The sequence below is a fragment of the Calypte anna genome, chromosome 2 (genome assembly GCF_003957555.1).
Source record: "Calypte anna isolate BGI_N300 chromosome 2, bCalAnn1_v1.p, whole genome shotgun sequence".
Lineage (NCBI taxonomy): Eukaryota > Metazoa > Chordata > Aves > Apodiformes > Trochilidae > Calypte > Calypte anna.
Window position 1 is genome coordinate 133,866,161 of NC_044245.1, and position 20,006 is coordinate 133,886,166.

The following is a 20,006-nucleotide window of genomic DNA, read 5'->3' on the forward strand; positions in this document are numbered from 1 at the left end:
TTGTTTTGTTGAGTGTATCTTTCAGTTTAATAATGTTTGTTTGGTCAGTGTTGAGGCAGTTTGTTGTATCCTGTTGTTTTGGGGTGTATTTGTAAGTGTACTTTAAGGAAGAAAATCCAGAAAAACAGGAGGAGGGGCCGACTGCAGGGGCCCGCGAAACAGGGACGTAACATGAAACCATTCCCCTCAGCAGCAGAGCGCAGCCACCGAAACCGTTCCCCTCGGCAACAGAGCGAAGCCCGCGAAGCACGAACCAGTGCTGGGAGAGCCCGCGGGATGGGAACCAATGATGAACTGATGGGAGACTGAGGGGAAGGGCTTTATGAAAAGTATAAAGAGCCGGCTTCACCTTATTGAAGGTGCGAGCCGGTGGTGGGGCTGCGGCCCCCTGGCCGCCCAGCGTGCTGTAGCACGCTGCTTTACTTACATCTCTCTCAATAAAAAGTTTTTAAACATGTCAGCGTTTTTGACATAGAGATTGTGACAAATCACTGTTCACACAAGGCTTTCCCTGACAAACTTCCATATTTTAGATGTGTCTACTGGGAAACCAGATGATCTCAAAAGATTTAAAAGAAGTCTCAGAAGATTATTAGAGTTTGCTAAAGGCTTCAACTACTTCTATGCTGGAATAATGGAATTGCCTTTCAGTATCAGTTTTCAGCCTACAATCCTCTGTAAACCTATATTTCTTGAAAAATCTAGAAGTATCATTTCAGGATCTTTCTCAGCTTAGCTCTGGCCTAGTAAATTTCACCCCCAGAACCTTGCACAGATTAAGCCACACTGTCTCAAAAAAAAAACACAAAACAACCAAACCAAACAAAACCAAAACAAAAAACCAAACAAACCCCCCCCCACATATCACCCTATGTTTTTTGTACCTCAGAATTACAAGTCAAATAGTACCATGACAGTATTTTGCTTTCCATACAGTCTTTCTTAATGATCAAGTACTGCAATTGCATGTACCAGAAACATGATGTCCACAGAGCCATGTCCTTTCTGCTCCATAGTAATACTTTTGTAATGGAAACTACTGCAACAATGCATTAAAATGGCTCAGAAGAAATAGCAAGTTTGACTACTTAAGAACATCAGTATAAAAGCAGAGAACTGTCATGTTTTTCAGACTTGGCCTAGCTTGCTTGCACCCTATTTCAAGTTTGATCAGGGCAACCAGCACTTTTTGGCCTCCAATGAGCTATTTGTCCATCAGGGCTTACATTTCTAGTTAATGAGTACAGCTTCTTTCTCCCCTAATGTCTGCCATGACTGGATTTTCAAATTAGCAAACATGAAGAAATGTAGGGAAGGAACAGTTGGAAACCAGCTAATCCCCATGTCCATCTTTCACAGATGGAAGAAGATACAACTTTACTGCAACCTAAAGCAATGTTATTCTTAAAAAATTGGCAGAAATCTCACTAAAAATCCTTTCATCCTTAGCAGTGAACTGCATTTTTGTTAATCTGTGTTCCTGGCAACAGCAGTTTTTCCATTTGATTCTACTTGCCATATTTTACCTTATCTACCCCCAATTTTTCAAATTCAATAATTTTTAGAAAAAGTTTATTCTTACCAGAGTCACTGACAGATTCATAACCCTTCCAAACTGATCAACATAGTAGACATTATCCTGGTACCAGGAATCAAGGTGAAGGTAATTGTACATGCCAAAAGCACGCATGTGGTCAAGGGTATATTGATCATCATGAAGTTTCACTTCTGCTACAGCTGGAGAGAAGGAAGAAAAAAAAACTATTTTACCATTTATTTATATTTTAAAATTATAATTTCAAAAAGAATTCTTCCACCTTTAGTCCATAGGCCTAATTTATATGAAGAAAAATACATTACGCATACATAATTCAGATTTTTCACCATGAACTTGGAAAGCAGGTCACCCATGCTGAAAGCCACTGCAGTCATTCACTGTGATCATGTAACAACTGTCACCATATGTACTGGCCAACAGTGGAGGGTTGACTCTGGTTGGACATCTGGTGCCCACCAAAGCCATTCTATAATTCCCTTCCTCAGCAGGACAGGGGAGAGAAAATATAATGAAAGGTTCCTAAGCCAAGGTAAGGACAGGGAGAGATCACTTGCCAATTACCATCACAGGCAAAAGACACTCCTTGGGAAAAATTAATTTCACTTATTGCCCATCAAAATAGGGTGATGAGAAATAAAGTCAAATCATAAAACACCTTCTTCCTACCCCTCTGTCCTGGTTTGGGCCAGGATAAAGGAACTGGTATGCAGAGCCAAGGACACTGCTCAGCTCTGAGGAAAACATTTTACCATCCAGGAGGATACAGAGGTCCCACCTGAGCCCTCCTTTGGGGAGGAACGGACAAGACAGATGCCAGAATTGACCAAACAGAGTATTCCATCCCATATACGTCACACTCAGTATAAATTTGAGGCATCACGAGGGCCAAGCCAGATCTTTTCTGGATTTCCAGATTTCCAGACTTCTGGATTTCCTGATTTCCCTTCCTCCCTCCCTTCACCCAGCATCCTGGAAGGATCCTGTCCGTTCGTCTGCCTGTGGTTCTGATCCGTGCCAGCCCATATCTGTGTGTTCCTGCCTCCAGTTCCTGACTGCTGCCGACTCCAGGAGTCCAGCCTGGACTTTCCCAGGGCTGCCCTGCAGCCTCGGTGGTGACGTGAGAGTTATTGGGGGAGAGGGGGGAGGAATGTGGTTTCCATTTTCCTGTATATTTGTATATATTTAGTAATTTTACCTATTTATCATTACTGTTTCATTAAAGTTGTGTAGTTTAGTTTCCAACCCGTAAGTCTCTCTCCCTTATTCTCTCTCCTTTCTCTATCAAGGAAGAGAGAGAGATTAATAGAGAGCGTCTGTTATTCGGTTTAATCGCCGGGCCAGTGTTAAACCGTGACACCCTCCCTTCTTTCTGAGCTCAACTTCACCCCTGATTTTCTCCACCTCTTACCTTCCAGCACTCAAGAGGTAGGAAATGGAGACTCAAGCCCTGCCACCAAACCTGCTGGTGTGTGCTCCTCCTGTTTCAGTGCCTGACAAACCTTTCAGTTAAGAAACTTATTACCCAATCTAAGCACAACTTGAGGCCACTTCCTCTTGTTCTATTATTTGTTACTTGGGAGAAGTGATCAACACCGCCTCCCCCTTTTTAAGTAGTTATAGAGAGTTGTAAGGTCTTTCCTCAGCCTCATTTTCTTGAGACTAAACATGCCCAGTTCCCTCAGCTGCTCCTCATAAGACTTGTGCTCTAGACCCTTCACCACCTTTTCTATCCCCTTGATGAGCCTCCTAATCACTGCTGGTATTTGCAAACAAACAGTATTAATTCCACTTGGCTCAAATCATTATTCATATGCACCACCCAGAACTGATTTCTGTACTTATGCAATTAGTAATTTACTGTTCTCCAAGATATTGCCCTTAAAAAAGAAAAAAAAAAAAAAAGAGCTAGAAAAAGCTAGACTATCTACCAAAAGACTGAGAATACATCTGTCAAAATGGAAAGACTTACCTATTCCAGTTTCTACTTTAACTAGTTAGAATATTTTCCATTAAACTGTAAAAGAATTCAGAAGGATGTTTTAAAGCTGTTTGCACAATCAAGATTTGTCAGATATATTTTTCCCAAGCCAATGATATGAATATTCTGTAAACAATTACAAAAAAACCATATATAATTCAGAATAATTATTTTCAGTGAAACCAAGTACATGCCATCTACTTCCAGTAGAGCTACATTAACTGATCTTCTGAATTAGAATACACATGTGGAAGTATGTAAAGCTTTTCAGCACAGAAGACCTAAAATTGTCTTATTTTGTAGAGTTTCCTATTTCCAAGTTTCCCCCCTCCACCCACCTGGACATATTGCTACAGTCAGTATTGTTACTGCAAGACATACAAATAGTAAAAACAATCACAATTAGATGCTTCCTAAAGCAAATTTAAAACATCTTTCATCAAGACAGGTATAACATTCTGCATCAAAAGAAAAGTGGCCAGCAGGTTGAGGGAGGTGATTCTCCCCTCTACTCTGCTTTTGTGAGACCCCACCTGGAGTACTGTGTCCAGTTCTGGAGTCCCCAGTATAAGAAAGAACTCCTTGAGGAGAGCCACAAAAATGATCAGAGGACTGGAGCACCTCCCCTGTGAAGATAGGCTGAAAAAGTTGGGGTTGTTCAGCCTGGAGAAGAGGAAAGCTCCATGGTGACCTTATAGTGGCTTTCTGGTACCTGAAGGGGGCCTCCAAGAAAGCAGGGATAGTGCTTTCTGCATGGGTGTGAAGTGAGGACGAGTGGCAATGGCTTAAAACTTGAAGGGGGGAGATTTAGATTAGGTATTAGAAGAAAATTCTTTGAGGGTTGTAAGACACTGAAACAGGTTCTCCAGGGAAGTAGTGGAAGCCATGGGGCTTCCTGGCAGTATTCGTCAGGTTGGATGGGGTTCTGAGTAACCTGATCTAGTAGTAGGTGTCCCTGCCCATGGCAGGAGGGTTGGACCTAGATGATCTTTAAGGTCCCTTCCAACCTCAGCCATTCTATGATTCTACAATTTAAAAAAAATACGTGGAACAATATACTACTGATTATCTGACTTTAAAGTGATAAGCTCTATAAAAGCCAGAAAAACATGAATAAATTATCTGCCTTGAGTTTTTCAGTCTGCAGTCTTGACAAGCCCTGAATAGTAAAGGGTCAGGAGTAGGAGATCCAAATCCCTCACATAATTAAAATAAGCAATTATTTCTTCATAAACAGAAGTCAAAACCTGTAAAATTTTTAGATTATTTTAAACCAGGAAATCAAACGTGTACCATACTGTCATGAAACACTTCAAATAAGGTTATCAACTACTTACAGAATGCATTCTGTATGTGTAACTCTCCCAAATATAAATAAACTATTCCATCCTTGATTAATTGAAACCCATTCTATGACCAATTGAAATCTGTGCATAAATGCCATCTGCTATCACATACCGTATGCCCAGACAGTTTATGGGAGATTTTATGCTAGGAAAAAGCTCATTCCTTCCTTTCTACAGCCTTCCAGGTTCAAGTTTTCTTCACGGTCCTTAGAAAAATGAGAAGAAAACCAACAGAGCTGAGTGTAAAAAAAAAAAAAAACAAAGAGAGAAGAAACAAAGACTTTTTAAAAATCAAATTCAGGAAAAAGGAAGCTAATGTGAAATGAAAAGAAGAAATATTTCAGTCAGAAAACTGCCTTATCCAGTCACATAGGTTTGGGTTTGTGTACTTCGATGTTGGTCAGGAATTTTTGGTTTTGTTTGTTTTGTGGTTGGAGGAAGGAGGGGAGATGTTTTCTGTATTGAGCTTTGTTTAGTTTTTTAAGGTTGGTTTGGCTTCAGCTTGGTTTGCACAGTTTTTATTTTGTTTTTTCTTTAAAGTTACAGACTAATTCACTAGCTTCAACATTTTGGGTTCAGGTAACAAGCAGCAGTTAATGACAGCTATTCAACAAAATGATACAAGATCTCACTCATGTTTGTGATAAAAAAAATCTGAACTACCAAACCCAATATAGATTCATACTCTGTCACACCAGAAGAGAGCAAATAAACAGAATGCATAAATTAAATCTCAGCTTCCATTATTATTTTCCAGTAACCCTAGATATGCGTTGTATTTCACATTAGTACAAAGAAAATTATGCCACTTTTCTAAAACTGTATTAATCCTCAGATCTGTGCTTAAAAAATAATTTGACTCAAAATAGTCTGAAGATGATTAAGCAAAGATTTTCACTCACATAGTCATTTCTTAAAAGCAAAGGCACCAAATACAAAGGAACTCACAAGAATCAACAGAACGAGTAAGACTTCACTAAGCTAACTGGATCTTCCAGCAATTACTCTGCACTGCAAAAAAAAAAAATCTCCTCTGAATAAAGGGCATCATCAAGGGACTTATACTTTAAATAAATAGTGAAGTCCTTTGTCTGCCATCAACCACTATAAAGAAGAACTGGGAAAAAAAAAAAAAAAGAAAACATGGTGGGGGAAAAAAATTGTCATGTTTTTGAATGTTCTACTGAATACATCAAAACAAATTTTCAGTACTGGAAAATCTGTAAAACAACTATGCAAACTTATAATTTTAGGGCATCAGATATATGCTTCTATATCATACTTTGGTGTGCAATGCCACCCAGTGGAAGCAATTTAGTATTTCATATACACTTGGGGAAGTGATCATATAGACATTGGGGGAGAGATTACATCAATTTATTTTCTAGTATCATCATTCATTTTTGTTATTTTTATGTTATTTTTGTTATCAGCATACTTTTTGCTATGCATTCCAATTATTCTAAACCTCACATGCTATCTTACTGCTGTGAAATTAGGACTGCCAATCAGGCAGAACTCAAAATCCCAGGTCGTTTGAGAGAAACACTCCAGAAATAGTTTCCTGGAAAACAAACAAACAAAATCAACTGTCTTCTTACACTCATCTTCCACATTTTACTATCACTTTTTTGCACACAATTGTGAATCAAACGAGAAATTAGTCCTGCTGCCAGTGTTCCTAAATGTGACATGTTTTTGAGCTCCTGTACTTTACTTACTCCCACTTTGAGGAAAGAAAAGCAAATGCTTTGCTCAGTAACAAACATTAATTTAATAACCCACAAACTACCAAGTTCTTCACCACATTCCTAAAACTTTTAATCTGTAGGGGAAAGCAGAAGCCCTTGGCCTTCTCACACAGTATTGATTTCTTGTCCTGTGCCATAATTTGAAAAAGCCATGGCTTACACACCATCCAAGGTCTCCACAACTCAATCCATTATTCCTGTGCAACATAAGAGTCAAGTTATGCAAGGATGCCCTCACTATAATATAGACATGGACAAATAACACCAGGAACTACAAAGATACAGAAGATTTCTGAACTGTGAGGGAACTGCCTTGAAGAAAGCAGAAAAAACCTAGCAAGGAGAGAAAGCCAACTATTTAGCCTCAGATCAGTCTGAAACATGGACAAACTAACATCTATAAGATAGATCCAGGACCTGGTTTGGTTTATATGTCAGGTTATTAACTGTAAAAACAAAAAAACAAAACAAAGCACAACGAAAAAACAATAAAAAGGCTTTCCACTCTCCAGTGAATCAATCTCTCTATACATACACACGTGTGCAGAGAACAGAGTGTTATAGAGTAATTATCTAGTAGGACTGCTGAGTAAGTCAGACTGAAATGGGTCAGGATCTTTGAGCTGTGCGAGTGGAGAGAGAGAACAGAGGACATGTACCCACCTTCTATCACACAGGTTACTGTGGCTATTATGTAAAATATCTGAACAGATGAACTGAACAGATCCATCTCTGTATTAGTAACTCCATGATTCAAATATTTTAGTAAAAATCTGTAATCCTCATCTATTTAGAGTAGGTGAATGACTGACTATCCAAGAACCACACAGCTTGTTTGACCACAGGCAGAACAAACTGAGAGACTCTACCTGCATTACGCTATTGCCATATTTGACACAGCTGTGGTACGCTCCCAGCACACATACACTCACATTTGCACCATCTTTTAAAAGGTGACACCTAAATTACTTAGTAATGAGTAAAAATGTCTAAATAGATAACAAAAATATTGTTCACTAAATTTTCCAGTCCTATCACAGATGCACTTTCAGTATCACCTCAGTCTCATGCACTAGTCCTTCAATACACAATTCACATATAACTTCCATCTTACTGCTAGAGTTCACCAGGGCAAACACACCGTTCTGTTCCACTATTAGTAAGAGGTATTCAACACAAAACTAAAGTAACATATAACAGATGTTACTTTATGTAAAGTAACATATGACAGAGAACACTGAAGAGAGGTATATTTTTCAGTAAATATATAGAGCTGTGTATCAAATAACGTATTATACTCTTCCAGCTTTATAAAAAACAATAAATTAAACCACCCTACCAAAGACCTAAATTTCATAAATTAATAAAGGCAGAATGCCTGGAGATTTCAAGAGGCATTGCTACAGCTTGAGGTACATTGTACCCAACATCACTTTGTGATCATCTTCTCAGTGACTTCGTGCATTAGCAGACCAGAACCTTAACTCTTTATAATGCTAAGCAGACAAAGCAGAGTATGGAATGCACAGCCTGAAGACCCACCTCTGAACCATGGGCAGTGTAAGAAAACCAGCTAAGTTGCTGAAGCTTGTAGAGGATAAGAATTTAATACATATTTCTCTAAATTCCACGTACTCCATCACACCTATATGTACACTGTCACTCTAACCCACCTTACCTGGTCACCTGGCCTTACCATGAGTGCACAAGCCAAGACCAGATTTCCCACAGCTTTCCTTATTCATTTAGAAACCAAGTTCCCAGGAATAGATAGTTGTACGGCAGTGATTTAACAATCGTCAGAGACCTCGGCAGCCCATAAAGCCACATGAGGCCGGAGGAGGGGAACATTAATGACAACATTGCAGAAAATTACAACGAGAAAAATCGAGACGGAGCGACGACTCTCTTGAGCGCCCGCCCTTCCCGACAGAAGACAGGCGTGCAGGCCTCCCGGTACGGCGGGCAGAGCTTCCCACAGCTCAGGACACACTTGCACCGAGAGCCGATGGGCCGGACCGGGGGATCCCGCAGGAGGACGGAGCTTCCGCCATTGCCCCAGGGCCGGCCGGGCCGCAGGGCCATGGGGAGGCCCAGCGGGCCCTGTCCCCCGTGCCCCTCACGTCGCCGGACACACCCCCGCTCCTCACCCGCGTCGAGCCCCAGCTGATAGCAGGCCAGGGGCTCCAGGGACAGCTTGTAGCCCTCGAACTTGGGGTCCAAGAGGAGGCGCTTGGCCTTCAGGGAGCAATGGGCCACACCCGCCATGCTACGGCTCCGGGACAACTTCGGGAAGAAGCGGCGGCCTCAGGCGAGGCGCGGCAACTGCCGCGGGGCACCACGGGAAGGGCGGGCCTGGCACCCTTCTGCCGCGAAGCATGCTGGGAAATGTAGTCCAGGCCTGAGCGCTACCGCGGGCCCTGGAGCACGCTGGGAGTTGTAGTAGCAGAGGTGGCCGCACCCGCCCGGACTACGCCTCCCGGCGGTGCCTGCGCCAGAGCGGAGGGCCGGGCCGGACCGGACCGGACCGGACTGGGTTGGGCTGGGCTGGGCTGGCGGCGGGGTTTTGCGTCCGGGAGGAGACTCCGCCTCCTGCCGCTGGGAATCGGTGGTGCCGCGGCGGGGTGAGTGGGGGGGTCATTGGGCTTTGCCCGAGCTCGGGGCTGCCGGAACCTCTCCCTCGGTCCCATCGCGGTGGAGGAGTCGCGGGGTGGGCTGGGCCGGCGCGAAGCCGAGCCGGGAGCCATGGGAGGCTGAGGCTGGCGGACGTGGACTGCGGCCCAGTGACCTACCGGCCCCTCTGGCCTAGGGACACCGGGTGAACGCCGTGCCGGGGCTGCTGGGCAGCGGGCGAGCCTGGCTGCGGCCCTGGGCCGCGGGGACTGGTAAATGGGACGGGGCTCTGGAAGTGATTGTGTGCAAGTGGGCTTTGTGTTGGTGACACCGGGTCTTGTCAAAACTCTCTTCTGCTCTTTGTAGGTTTGTGAAAACCCTAGATTTCCAAAATGAATAAAGATGCCCAAATGAGAGCAACCATTAACCAAAAGCTGATAGAAACGGGGGAGCGAGAACGGTGAGTAGGCTTCCTGCGCGCCAGTGTGAGGCCTCAGCTATTGTCAAACAGGAACTACACCGAGAAGTAAAGATCAAGTAAAATTGATTAGAAATGCTTCAAATCCCTGCGTGTGAAAGTCTTGTGGTGATACAAAGATGGCGGTTGGCTTAAGAACGCCAAAACTCTCTGTTACTCTGGTCTTGTTTTCAAAAACTCTTGATCCTTCTGAAAGTTACCATTAAGCACAATTAGTTGCAGTTAAGTTTTGTTGTTTTCTGGCTAAGACAAAGGGATGAAATTTTTCTTTTTGCTTTAAAGTTACTAACAACTTTGTATATTGTCTTAACAGCCTTAAAGAGTTGTTGAGAGCCAAATTAATTGAATGTGGCTGGAAGGATCAGTTGAAGGCCCACTGCAAAGGTAACAGTAGCTAAATAACTAATATCCAGTGTAATCAGGATGAAGACTTTACTTCCTAAGACATTTTAAATGAGAGGAAAGAGGAAAGTACCCTTGGCAAATGATTTTGCATGCAAGAAAGAATCTTGGCAAAAAAAAAAAAAGTAACTTCTCTGATCTGAATCTTAATAAGGTTCTAACAAAAGTACTGGAATTGTTTCCCTAAATGTTAATGATGATACAGCTTTTTGTTTGGAGAGAGATTATTCCCTTACCACAGGATAACAGCAACCAAGAGAAAGGAAAATGAAACAAGTACAGTGGTACACAACTTACATGCTTAAGAGAACTTGGTTGTCTGCACACTGGAGAGAAAGAGGTGCATTTGTACTCCTGAGTACAATTCTTGAAAATAGGATATCTACTTAGACACGAGAAAATAAGCTGATGAGCCTCTAAATATCTTTTAGTTCTCAGTTAAGTAGCATTACTACAATTTATGAGTTGTAAATTACGTTAAACCATTATAAATAGTATTTAAGCATTCAGGGATACTATTGCATGATGAAATTCCCGTAAAGGACATAAGAAATCCCTTGAGCTTTCACTTTAATTCTGATTTGGTCTGTCCTGTCTGGCAGTTTAATGTTCCATTACAAACTGTTCTGTTTGTAGGACTGAGCGTGTTACATTGTTTTAATAGGTAGATTTGCAGAGAAGGCTGAAATCCTTGCAGTGGTCTGCCTGATGCCACTGCCAGAGATAACCCATTTCAATAATACAGTTAGCAAAAGGGATGTTTTCCTGCCTTTTCAACTGTACACTTCATAATCTGCTAACTAAAATTATTTAGTATCAGTTTATATAGTATTTGAAGCTGTCACTGCAGCTGCTGAGAATGCAAATGTAAGTTCAGTTGCCCCTGTTAAGGGAATAATAACCTCCAATAGGAAGGATAGAGAGGGATTTGGGAGGGCTGGAGGTGTCTGTAGTTTATTGGGGTGTGGGTTTGCTCTTCTTTTGGTAGCTTGTTCTGGAGCCTCTTGCTATTGTGGTCAGGGTCAATAATTGAGCAAATCAGAATTAATTTCTACAGATAATTCATCCAAGAAAAAGAGTTTAGAAATAGTTCCTGTGATGTCAGTTCAGAAAACATACTTGGTGTCTTGGGGACAGTCAATCCTATGTACTGATGTATACAGTTAAAAACATTTATGTCTAAAGAAAATATCTTAGGTTTATGCTACTGACTTGAGGTTTCTTCTCAGCATTGACTTCTGCATTTTTCAGTAGTCTTCAAGGTACTATAAGAATACTATTTAAATATTGGTATGTGTTAAGCATAGAATGGTTTAATCCTACTACAGTATGTCTTAATCATAGCTTTTATTTTGCTGTAAATGCATACCTTTCTTTCAGGTATGCTTTTTTATTTTGCTGGAATATATAGAGTGATGTTGTTTAAACCACTTAGGAAGAGCAGTGAGTATTTACTACCTCTGTGCTCTTTCTTGTATGTTCCAAAGTCTTTTTCTCAGCATCATGTAACCATGTTTGAAAAGATAAGCAGACCAAATTGTCAACTCAACTTTACCTTCTCTAGTGACCTAGGCATGGAGGTTTTATCTCTTAATCATTGGCACAAGTTTTGTCTTCTAATGAATGGATTAAATGGCTTGAAATCTCTGTCTTGGTCTTCCCCAGATGTCATTAAAGAAAAAGGATTAGAGCATGTTACTGTTGATGATTTGGTAGCAGAAATCACCCCCAAAGGCAGAGGTAAGAAAATGCAAACATGGGTGTGGTAGTACATTGATAAACATACCTATTTCTATTTAATTAATAGTTTGAAAGCAGCACTGTGAACTTTACCATGTTAGATTCAAGGAAATGTGTTAATAGTGTGATACTAATTACAAATGAAACGTGCATTTGTACTGTGTAACAGCCATTCAGATTGTGTAATGAGCTCTGTGTGTAGATTACTTTTGCAGGTTATGTTATTTAGTCATGAGTTTGTGTTTGTTTCTAATTTACTTAATAGTCCCAAGAAAACTGTGTATGTGGAAGAGATGTTCTAAAATTCCAATTATTTTTAAGATAAGACAGTCACAACTAATTGTACTAGTGTAATGGAAAGTGGGAAAAGAAAAAGGCATAGCATACAAATACCAAAAAATGGAATATCTTAAGGAAATACTGTAGTCTTCTTTATATCATTCTTCTTGGACCCTCCAATAAATTTTGCTGTTGGTGGGGGAAACTTTTCTAGACATAAATAAAAATAGGTTTTAAAAACAATTTGCTGAAGACCCTTACCCTGTGGTCAGGGCTGAGATTTATTGGTCTTAAATTTGTGAAAAAAACCCCAGTAGAATAAATAAAAGAAAGAAAAAAAAAATCCTTTACCTCAGACTTTACAATTTGCTTGGCTATTGCTACACAAAAAACAGTAGCAGCAGAATTCTTACTTTTGCCTCTTTTAAATTGGAAAAGTACAGATGTGCTATATGGAAATCAAGGCACTTCAGTTGCTCTAGGTATTAACAGAATTTCAAATACAAACAAATAACAGAAGTAGCTGTTGTAAAAGGCTGATATTAGCAGGTTTTCCATTTTGCCTTTTTTCCTTCTTGCTTTGTTTTTTGTGTTTCAGCCTTGGTACCAGACAGTGTGAAGAAAGAATTATTGCAAAGAATAAGAACCTTCCTTGCCCAGCATGCCAGTCTTTAACTTGGATGTTCATCTGGGATACAGTGGTTCTGTATTATGTCCATTGTGTCTCGATGGAATGTGGTTTCCATACCTAAGGATGGAAGATCATTGGGGTTTTTTTTGTATGATGAGTTGAAGTTTCTTTTCACTGCATCATTTTTTTAAACTTGGTGTTATTTTATTAAAAAATATTGTGATCTTGTGGTTTTAAGGCTTTTCTCTTTATCAGTGCACTGTAATAGGATGTCACCTATTCCAGTTTTTAATAATTCATAATTTTGTATGGTTGTGCAGACTTGCTTAGGTTTTCAAAAAAGAAGCATGATTAACAAGCACATTAACTAGAAAGGTGTAGGGGGGGAAGTCTGTGCAAAATGGGATATATGTTTTTCCCTGAGCAGCTGGACAGCATGAAGTTAAGCCCACGTGAAACTGTAGGTGGCATTCTTCGCAGTAGTGCTTTGCTAGAGAGTGAGTGGTTTGAAGTCTCTGACCTGCACTGCAAATACTCACTCAGTAATTCACACAAGGTTGAATTTTTCAAATGAAAAAAGGCAATCAAATAATTAATATTTGTTTATTTTCACATTTACTTTAATGTAAAAGAGTTGCTATTCTGATCCATGACAACTACTGTTTTCTAGCTTGCTGATTTTACTGGTAATTTTTAATTATGTGGATTTGGGGGCCCTTTTGACATTTAAGTGTTAATACAGTAATTTACCAATGTAAGTCTCCTAAGATGATACATTTAAAATTCTGCTATCTGGATCTGCAACATCAGACAGGTCTATAAATAGCTATAAAAATAAAGTTGAATAGAGGAGAGGATCAGGAAAGGGGCTTTGAAGTGAGAACTCTTAATTTTTTGCCAGCCATTAGAGGTGTCTAATGACAAAGAGGAGAAGCTGAAGCAGAAATGGAATAAGCAACTAGATAGTGTTGTGGCTGTAACTGTGAGAAATTCATTGACTCAACATAAATCTAAATACTTCTAACAAGCATACTCTAAAAACTGTCACTTAAGAGTGGAGCTTAGAGATCCATCCCTGCTCTGATGTATTTGTGTCATTCCCTAGCCCTTAACTGAGGAGCTCTTTGTGGTCACCTGCACCTCACCCGTGAGGGAATGGTGGCTGCTTGCCCTCTGCTTTCAGCCCTTCTGCCACTGCCCAGTCCCTCAGCTTCCATAGAATCACAAGGTGGTTTGGGTTAGATTACCTAGTTGCAGCTCCCTGCTAGGGGCAGGGACACCTATTAGACCTGGTTGCTCAAAGCCTCATCCAACCTGGCCTTGAAGACTTCCAGGGAGGGGGCAGCCACAAACTCCCTGGGCAAGCTCTGCCAGTGTCTTGCACTAACACTAAAAAATTTAGTCCTAATGTCTAATTTAAATCTACCCTTTTCCAGTTTAAAACCATCGTCCCTTATCCTATCACTAAATGCACTTGTAAAAAGTCCCTCCCTTGCCTTCCTGTAGGCAGCCCCCTTTCAGGTACTGGAAGGCATTATAAGGACTTCTCAAAGCCTTCTCTTCTCCAAGCTGAGCAACCTTAACTCTGCCTGTCTTCATAGGAGAAATGCTCCAGCCTTCCAGTCTTCTTCATGGCCCTCCTCTGAACTCACTCCCAACACCTCCATGTTCTTTTGGTGGGGACTCTAGAACTGGACTCAGTACTCCAGGTGCGGTCACATGAGAGGAGAAGAGAGGGAGAGTCACTGCTGGTCATGCTTCTCTTGATGTATCCCAGAATACAGTTGGCTTTCTGGGCTGCAAGCACACATTCCCAATGCATGTTGAACTTTTCATCAACAAACACTGCCAAGTCCTTTTCCTCAGGACTACTCTCAATACATTCTCCACCCAATGTGTATTTGTGCTTGGGATTGCCCTGACCCGTGTGCAGGACCTTGCACTTGACCCTATTTAACCTCATGTGTTTTGCAGAGACCCACCCCTCAAGCCTATCAAGGTCCCTCGGGATGGCATCCCTTCCCCCCACACAGTTTGGTGTTGCTGGCAAACTTGCAGAGGGTGCACTCAGTCTCACCATCTGTGTTGCTAACAAAGATGTTCAACAGCACCAGTCTCAGTACCAACCCTCAAGGTACACCACTCATCACTGATCTCTATTTGGACATCAAAACACTGACCACAGCTCTGAGTGCAATCATTCAGCCAATTGCTTAATAAACAAGTTGTCCATCCATCAAGTCCTTGTCTCTCCAATTTAGAAAGGACCCTACTGCAGGTGGTTCTTCATTCTTCCAGTCTCTGCTCTACCTTCTGTGACTTTGGCAGTGTGGCTTGAGCACTTGCCAGTTAAGACTGAGACAAAAAACATCACTAAATACTTCAGCCTTCTCCATATCCTGGGTAACCAGGTCTCTCATTTCCTTACAGAGAGGGTCCACTTTGTTAGAAGCTTCGCTAGTTGCTCTTTCAAAGAGAAAAATCATGAGCTCTGCTAGAGAGTGAAGGGCTTGGTGCCCACTGGGCGGTCAGGCTGTGGCTGAGCAGAGCAACTCAGCTGCATGAGGCTGGGATGAAATGGCAGAGACAGTACGAGCAGTGCCAAGCTGGGAGTGTTTTATTAATTTGTCTGCTCTGATTGCTAACTGGGGAATGGAAGTGAGAGAAGAGCCTGGCAATAGTCAAAGTGTAGCACTAGATAAAGGTCAGGGTAAACTGGACATTACTAACAGTCAATGGGATGAGATGTAGCCAGTCATAAACACCTTCTGACTACACAAGATCAAGTTCCTGCTGAGACTGGAATATTGCAGGAGCCAGGATCAGGGATCTGCTGTACTATACAGGTACTCCTTCTGAGGTTCTGTGCTGTCCTGTTTTAAACCTACCTTCATGCCAGTTTCAGCATACCTGCTATACCTCATTCTCTCAACATTGTTAAATGATGGATATCAGAAAGAAGAAAATTCTTTCTTACACATAGAAGTCCATAATTTAAAAAAAAAAAAAGTTTATCTCCATTGAGGATGTTAGTTCATTGCTTGACTGTGACTTCATTTGCACCATGTTCTCTTTCAATGCCATACAAATATATGAGCTCTTCATTTCAGACCTGATTTACTCCATGCTAATAACTGATGGAGTATAGAATGTTTCTTCACATCATCTGGCAGATTACACACTAGCTGAGTGTATTTTTGATATATGGCAAAGCTGTAAAATATCTTTTGTATGCATACATTTTTGTTCTTAAAGGTCTTTTTCTTTCTTTGGTATTTCACATGACTTTAAAAATCTTTGCTTGATGAATGGCTGCAATGTGTCATGGACACATGGTAACTTGGTCCAGAGCTCCCACTTGATTTCCTTCAATGCAGTGGGAGAGGGCCAGACTTAAGGTATTCATACACCATACCGTGGAAGGCTTGTCTGCTCAGTGAACATTTGAGATTCCATCTAGAACATGACAACTGAAGTGCAGTTGCTGTAAGTGCAGTATAGTTCTCCTCTGTAGACAGCTCGTGCTCAGCACAGAATGAGGACTGAACAACAAATGCATTTTCAGAAAGTTGTGCTGACCAATATGAAGTTAAAGGCTTCACAAATGGCTCTTTCCCAGCCTTCCAAAAATAGGCAGTAATTTGCTGCTCAGACTGGCTAACAATACAAGAGCAGAGACCCAGAAGGAAGAGAGGAGAATGGCTGCTCTCCAGGCACTCACCAGCAGCTCCTGTTTTAGAATAACTCAGTCTGAATACCACATATTTCCACAGTGAGTTCTGATAATCACACCAGAGCAGCCTCCATTCAGTAGCTAAGAAAAAAGCATGCATCAAGAAATAACTTGATGGATCTTCTAAGAACAGAGTTAGGTTTGATGTCAACAATAGGAGATGCCATCTTGAGGAATAAATAGGCCTCTTAGTGGCCTCATATTTTTGTTTTAACTGTAGGTTTTACTCTCAGATGCACAGGGTGGCTTTGTTTTGCAAACTGTTTTCTGCCCAGTCTCAGTTTCTATTTACATTTCAACTCTACAGTTGTTTGAGTATTGAAAACAATTGATAACATTCAGGATTCAGCCAGAATGCTGTTGTCCTGTTTAGGCATTTTTATGCACACTTGAAAAAATATGATGATCTGTGCTGTTAGAAGTTCCATACCTATAGCATATACAGAAAAATTGTTGCATTAACTACTTTTTCTTCAAAATTTCAGCATTTTCAATATCATTAAATGCATCTGTTCCTTACAAAGGCAAACAGCACCCAGAACTCCATAGCCAAGCTGTGACAATTTAGTATTCATGTGAATTACCTCAGCTGTGGGCATTTACTTTGTTTAGATAGCAGCCCTAAATATACACTCCAGTAGCTGGTCTTTTTGTAGACAAGCCTGTAAAAAAAAAAATCTGTTTTTAAATTGACATTGAAATAATAGGTCAGATAACAGCCAGAGTAAATTGGTATAGCTCTGGATGCACACTAATCCAAATTCTATGTGACAGTGAATTGAATAGTTCTACTGCCATCAATGACAGAGCAATAGAGAAATGTTGGCTTAGCTTCTCCCTTAGTCAGGCCCTGAGGCATCTGGGATATACAATGAACTTAAAGTGCTTGAATTCTAATTTGCTTGAGAATTATTTCCTCATTAATACTTCTCCACATTGACGTAGTCCAGTCAAAAACATTATAAACCAGTAGCCAAGAATGTCTGATGAGATGTCAAACTCACATCTCAGAACCTTGTAATTTTGCCACCTCCATTTTTCAATATTTTTATTCTATTATTTTTCCCTGTTCTTGTTCATTCTTGTTTACTGCCATAATGTTTCAGAACAGACCTTTACCACTTGAGAAAAGTATGTCTGAAGCCTGTTTATATGCACTAAGAGTCAATTGGTGCCTTTAAAAAAATCTTGCTGCTTCTCAGTTCTCTCCAGATGGTCCTTTGGGTTGACAGTGCTGCACTGCATAGCCCATGCCCTCATCTTTTATTTCATATAATGGAATATGTTTTATTCTAGTGATTGAGGCACCTTGATAGTCTGGTTTTAGCTTACTTAATGACTGAGTTTTCACGGAAGCAATTAAAAATATCCAATGATTTTACCTGCTGGTTTTCTTTAAATTTATAAATATTAGCAATTGAAATCAGAATTGCATTCTGCTTGGTCTGTTTTTTTCAGCTATTAAGTTTCTAAAAGAAACAGCTGTGGCTACAGAACCAAATTTTATAATCACTGGAGCCCAAAGTGAGGAAAAATAAACTACTTTCCTCATAAATAATTTATATTTCACAGTTTTAATGTAATGAATAGGTTAATCAGCATCCCGCTTGCTATGAATACACTGATCTTGCTTTTTACCATGGTGCTTTCCATTTGAGCAGTATTATTCTTAAACATCTTCTTTATGCCTATCTTGTAATTAGTGATTTATTAGTAATAAAAAATATCTCTCTAAGAATTCCTGGTTAATTTATATTCGTTGGAGTTACTAGGAAAGAGGATATCTGATCTTTCAATCATTTATCAAGTAGTTGCTGATAAAATCTATGGCTGGCAGCCTGTGGGTGAATATTGACAAGGGCAGAACAACCTGGCCTCTTCTGTTGGCTGGCTCCCCTCAGCTGCCTGTGTACAAACTCAGCAGAAAGTTGAGATTTTACCTGTAATGCAGAGGACAAAGGCAATGCCTAATTTACTGGCAACCAATGACACTGGAAATCATAATGAAAAACTTTGATTTTGAAAATCTTTGAATATATTACAGCAGAAATGAGCACAGTACTAACCTTAGCTTTGTATACTGCATACGTGATGTATGACTGGCAGCTTTCAAAAAAAAAAAAAGGGAAAAACAGAGTACTGAAAAGAGTAAACTGGATTATTAAGGGCTAGCACCACTAGTTAAGTTTCTTAAATCTCCAGGTTTAGTTTATTGAAAAGAAAGCTAAATGATAGAAAATATGGGTTTGGCCTATCAAAACCTCCCCTGGGAGAAAAGAGTAAGTAAATGGTACTTTAATCAAACAGAGAAAGGAGATGAGCAGTGGATGGAAATAGAAGGCAGAAAAATCCAAATTTAAAGCAATAAAGTGTTTGCATAAGTGTAGCTGCTCAATCACTAGAACAAACTATGAAGAATTAGGGTGAATCCTTCATTTTTCAATGCTTTCCTGAGTACAAGATGCCTTTTTTGAAAAGTTGCTAATGCTATGCCTAGGATACATCTCCCAGTAACTTAAAACTTGCATATAATTATTTTTTCCTTAAAAAAAGAGAAAAGGAGGGCTGTGCATGTACGTCTAGCAAGATTACTTCATGGTTAAATACTAAAGAATGGAAAGAAAGGCTTTCTATTTAGAAATGAAGTGAAAAATTGATTGTATAAAGCATAGGTCCTATTATCCTCTCGCTAAATTGCAGCTGAAGAATATGAGTATTATAAGGAATACAAAGCATAAACTTTCTTCTCTTAAAAAAGTTAGAAATTAATGTTTTTCCTGAAAATTGTAATACTGTTCTATACATCTATTTAATCTATTAAAATTAGCAGTAAAGACCAGAGCCAACGTGGATCATAATCACGATATATTTTAAGAGGAGTTTAAAGCATCAGTATCCACAATTGCTATGTAAAAGCTGCTTGACTGCAACCAAATGGCAGTTACAGAAGTTTTTAAGTATTGTAACTGTAGATACATTCATTGATGCAAAATTAAGTCTATTCACAACCTGATCTCTCTGCATGATGGAGTTTCTCTGTTGTCTGCAGATAAAAATAAGCAGAGTTATCCAGCTGGTACCTAAAGGAAACCAGGAGCTAGGAGCTAGAAGAAAATGCTTTCATCTTCCAGAGATACAAATCCCAAGCACACTTTGCACACCCTGCACTTATTGAGGGGATTTACTTCATGCTGAAGTACAGCAGCAGGCACTGCTTCCTGCAGGATGTGGCTGAATGAAGAGGAAATAATTGGGGTAACTTGTACTTAGAGCCTAATACTTAAATCACACAGTCAGTATCTAAATAGCAATGTCGTTATTTGGAAAAGAGTTGGGTTGGTTACCCCTCACTTTAAATCTTCTGCCTGCTGGGATAATGGCCTTCTTGACAAGCCACAGTCTTTTCTGTCATGAGTCATGGGGGGCAAGAAGAAGAACTCAAATACTTTTGATCACTTGTGCTACTGTGAAAAGAAAAAAAAAAAAAAGAATAAAAA

The 20,006-nt window shown here is 40.2% G+C and overlaps 2 protein-coding genes across 6 annotated transcripts in view; one reads left to right on the forward strand and one right to left on the reverse strand.

Moving 5' to 3' along the window:
- Positions 1-8,975, reverse strand: part of NUDCD1 (NudC domain containing 1) — a 36,460-nt gene extending 27,485 nt beyond the window's left edge. Inside the window, exons 1-2 of the mRNA XM_030445939.1 lie at positions 8,784-8,975; positions 1,583-1,737 (exon numbers count right to left, since the gene is read on the reverse strand). Coding sequence (XP_030301799.1) covers positions 1,583-1,737; positions 8,784-8,901 — 273 coding nt within the window. The 5' untranslated portion in view covers positions 8,902-8,975. The remainder of the gene's footprint in view (positions 1-1,582; positions 1,738-8,783) is intronic.
- A 182-nt stretch (positions 8,976-9,157) lies between these two features.
- ENY2 (ENY2 transcription and export complex 2 subunit) lies at positions 9,158-13,008 on the forward strand. 5 transcript variants are annotated; one of them, XM_008506216.2, is made up of 5 exons: positions 9,158-9,257; positions 9,613-9,706; positions 10,038-10,108; positions 11,792-11,866; positions 12,744-13,008. In XM_008506216.2, exons 2-5 carry the CDS (start codon positions 9,639-9,641, stop codon positions 12,818-12,820), a joined length of 291 nt encoding a protein of 96 aa, XP_008504438.1. In that variant the 5' UTR covers positions 9,158-9,257; positions 9,613-9,638; the 3' UTR covers positions 12,821-13,008. The 5 variants fall into 5 exon arrangements, with proteins under 5 accessions (XP_008504438.1, XP_030301280.1, XP_030301278.1 ...); XM_030445420.1 differs by having other exon boundaries at positions 9,169-9,234; XM_030445418.1 differs by having other exon boundaries at positions 9,173-9,269.
- The last annotated feature ends 6,998 nt before the right edge of the window (positions 13,009-20,006 follow it).

What these genes read in the sequence shown, in the direction of transcription:
- ENY2 (XM_008506216.2), top strand. Translation starts at nt 9,639, where the DNA reads ATGAATAAAGATGCCCAAATGAGAGCAACCATTAACCAAAAGCTGATA. An exon ending in GTTGAAGGCCCACTGCAAAG is followed by an intron (nt 10,109 to 11,791) that starts GTAACAGTAGCT and finishes GGTCTTCCCCAG; the next exon opens with ATGTCATTAAAGAAAAAGGA. An exon ending in AATCACCCCCAAAGGCAGAG is followed by an intron (nt 11,867 to 12,743) that starts GTAAGAAAATGC and finishes TTTGTGTTTCAG; the next exon opens with CCTTGGTACCAGACAGTGTG.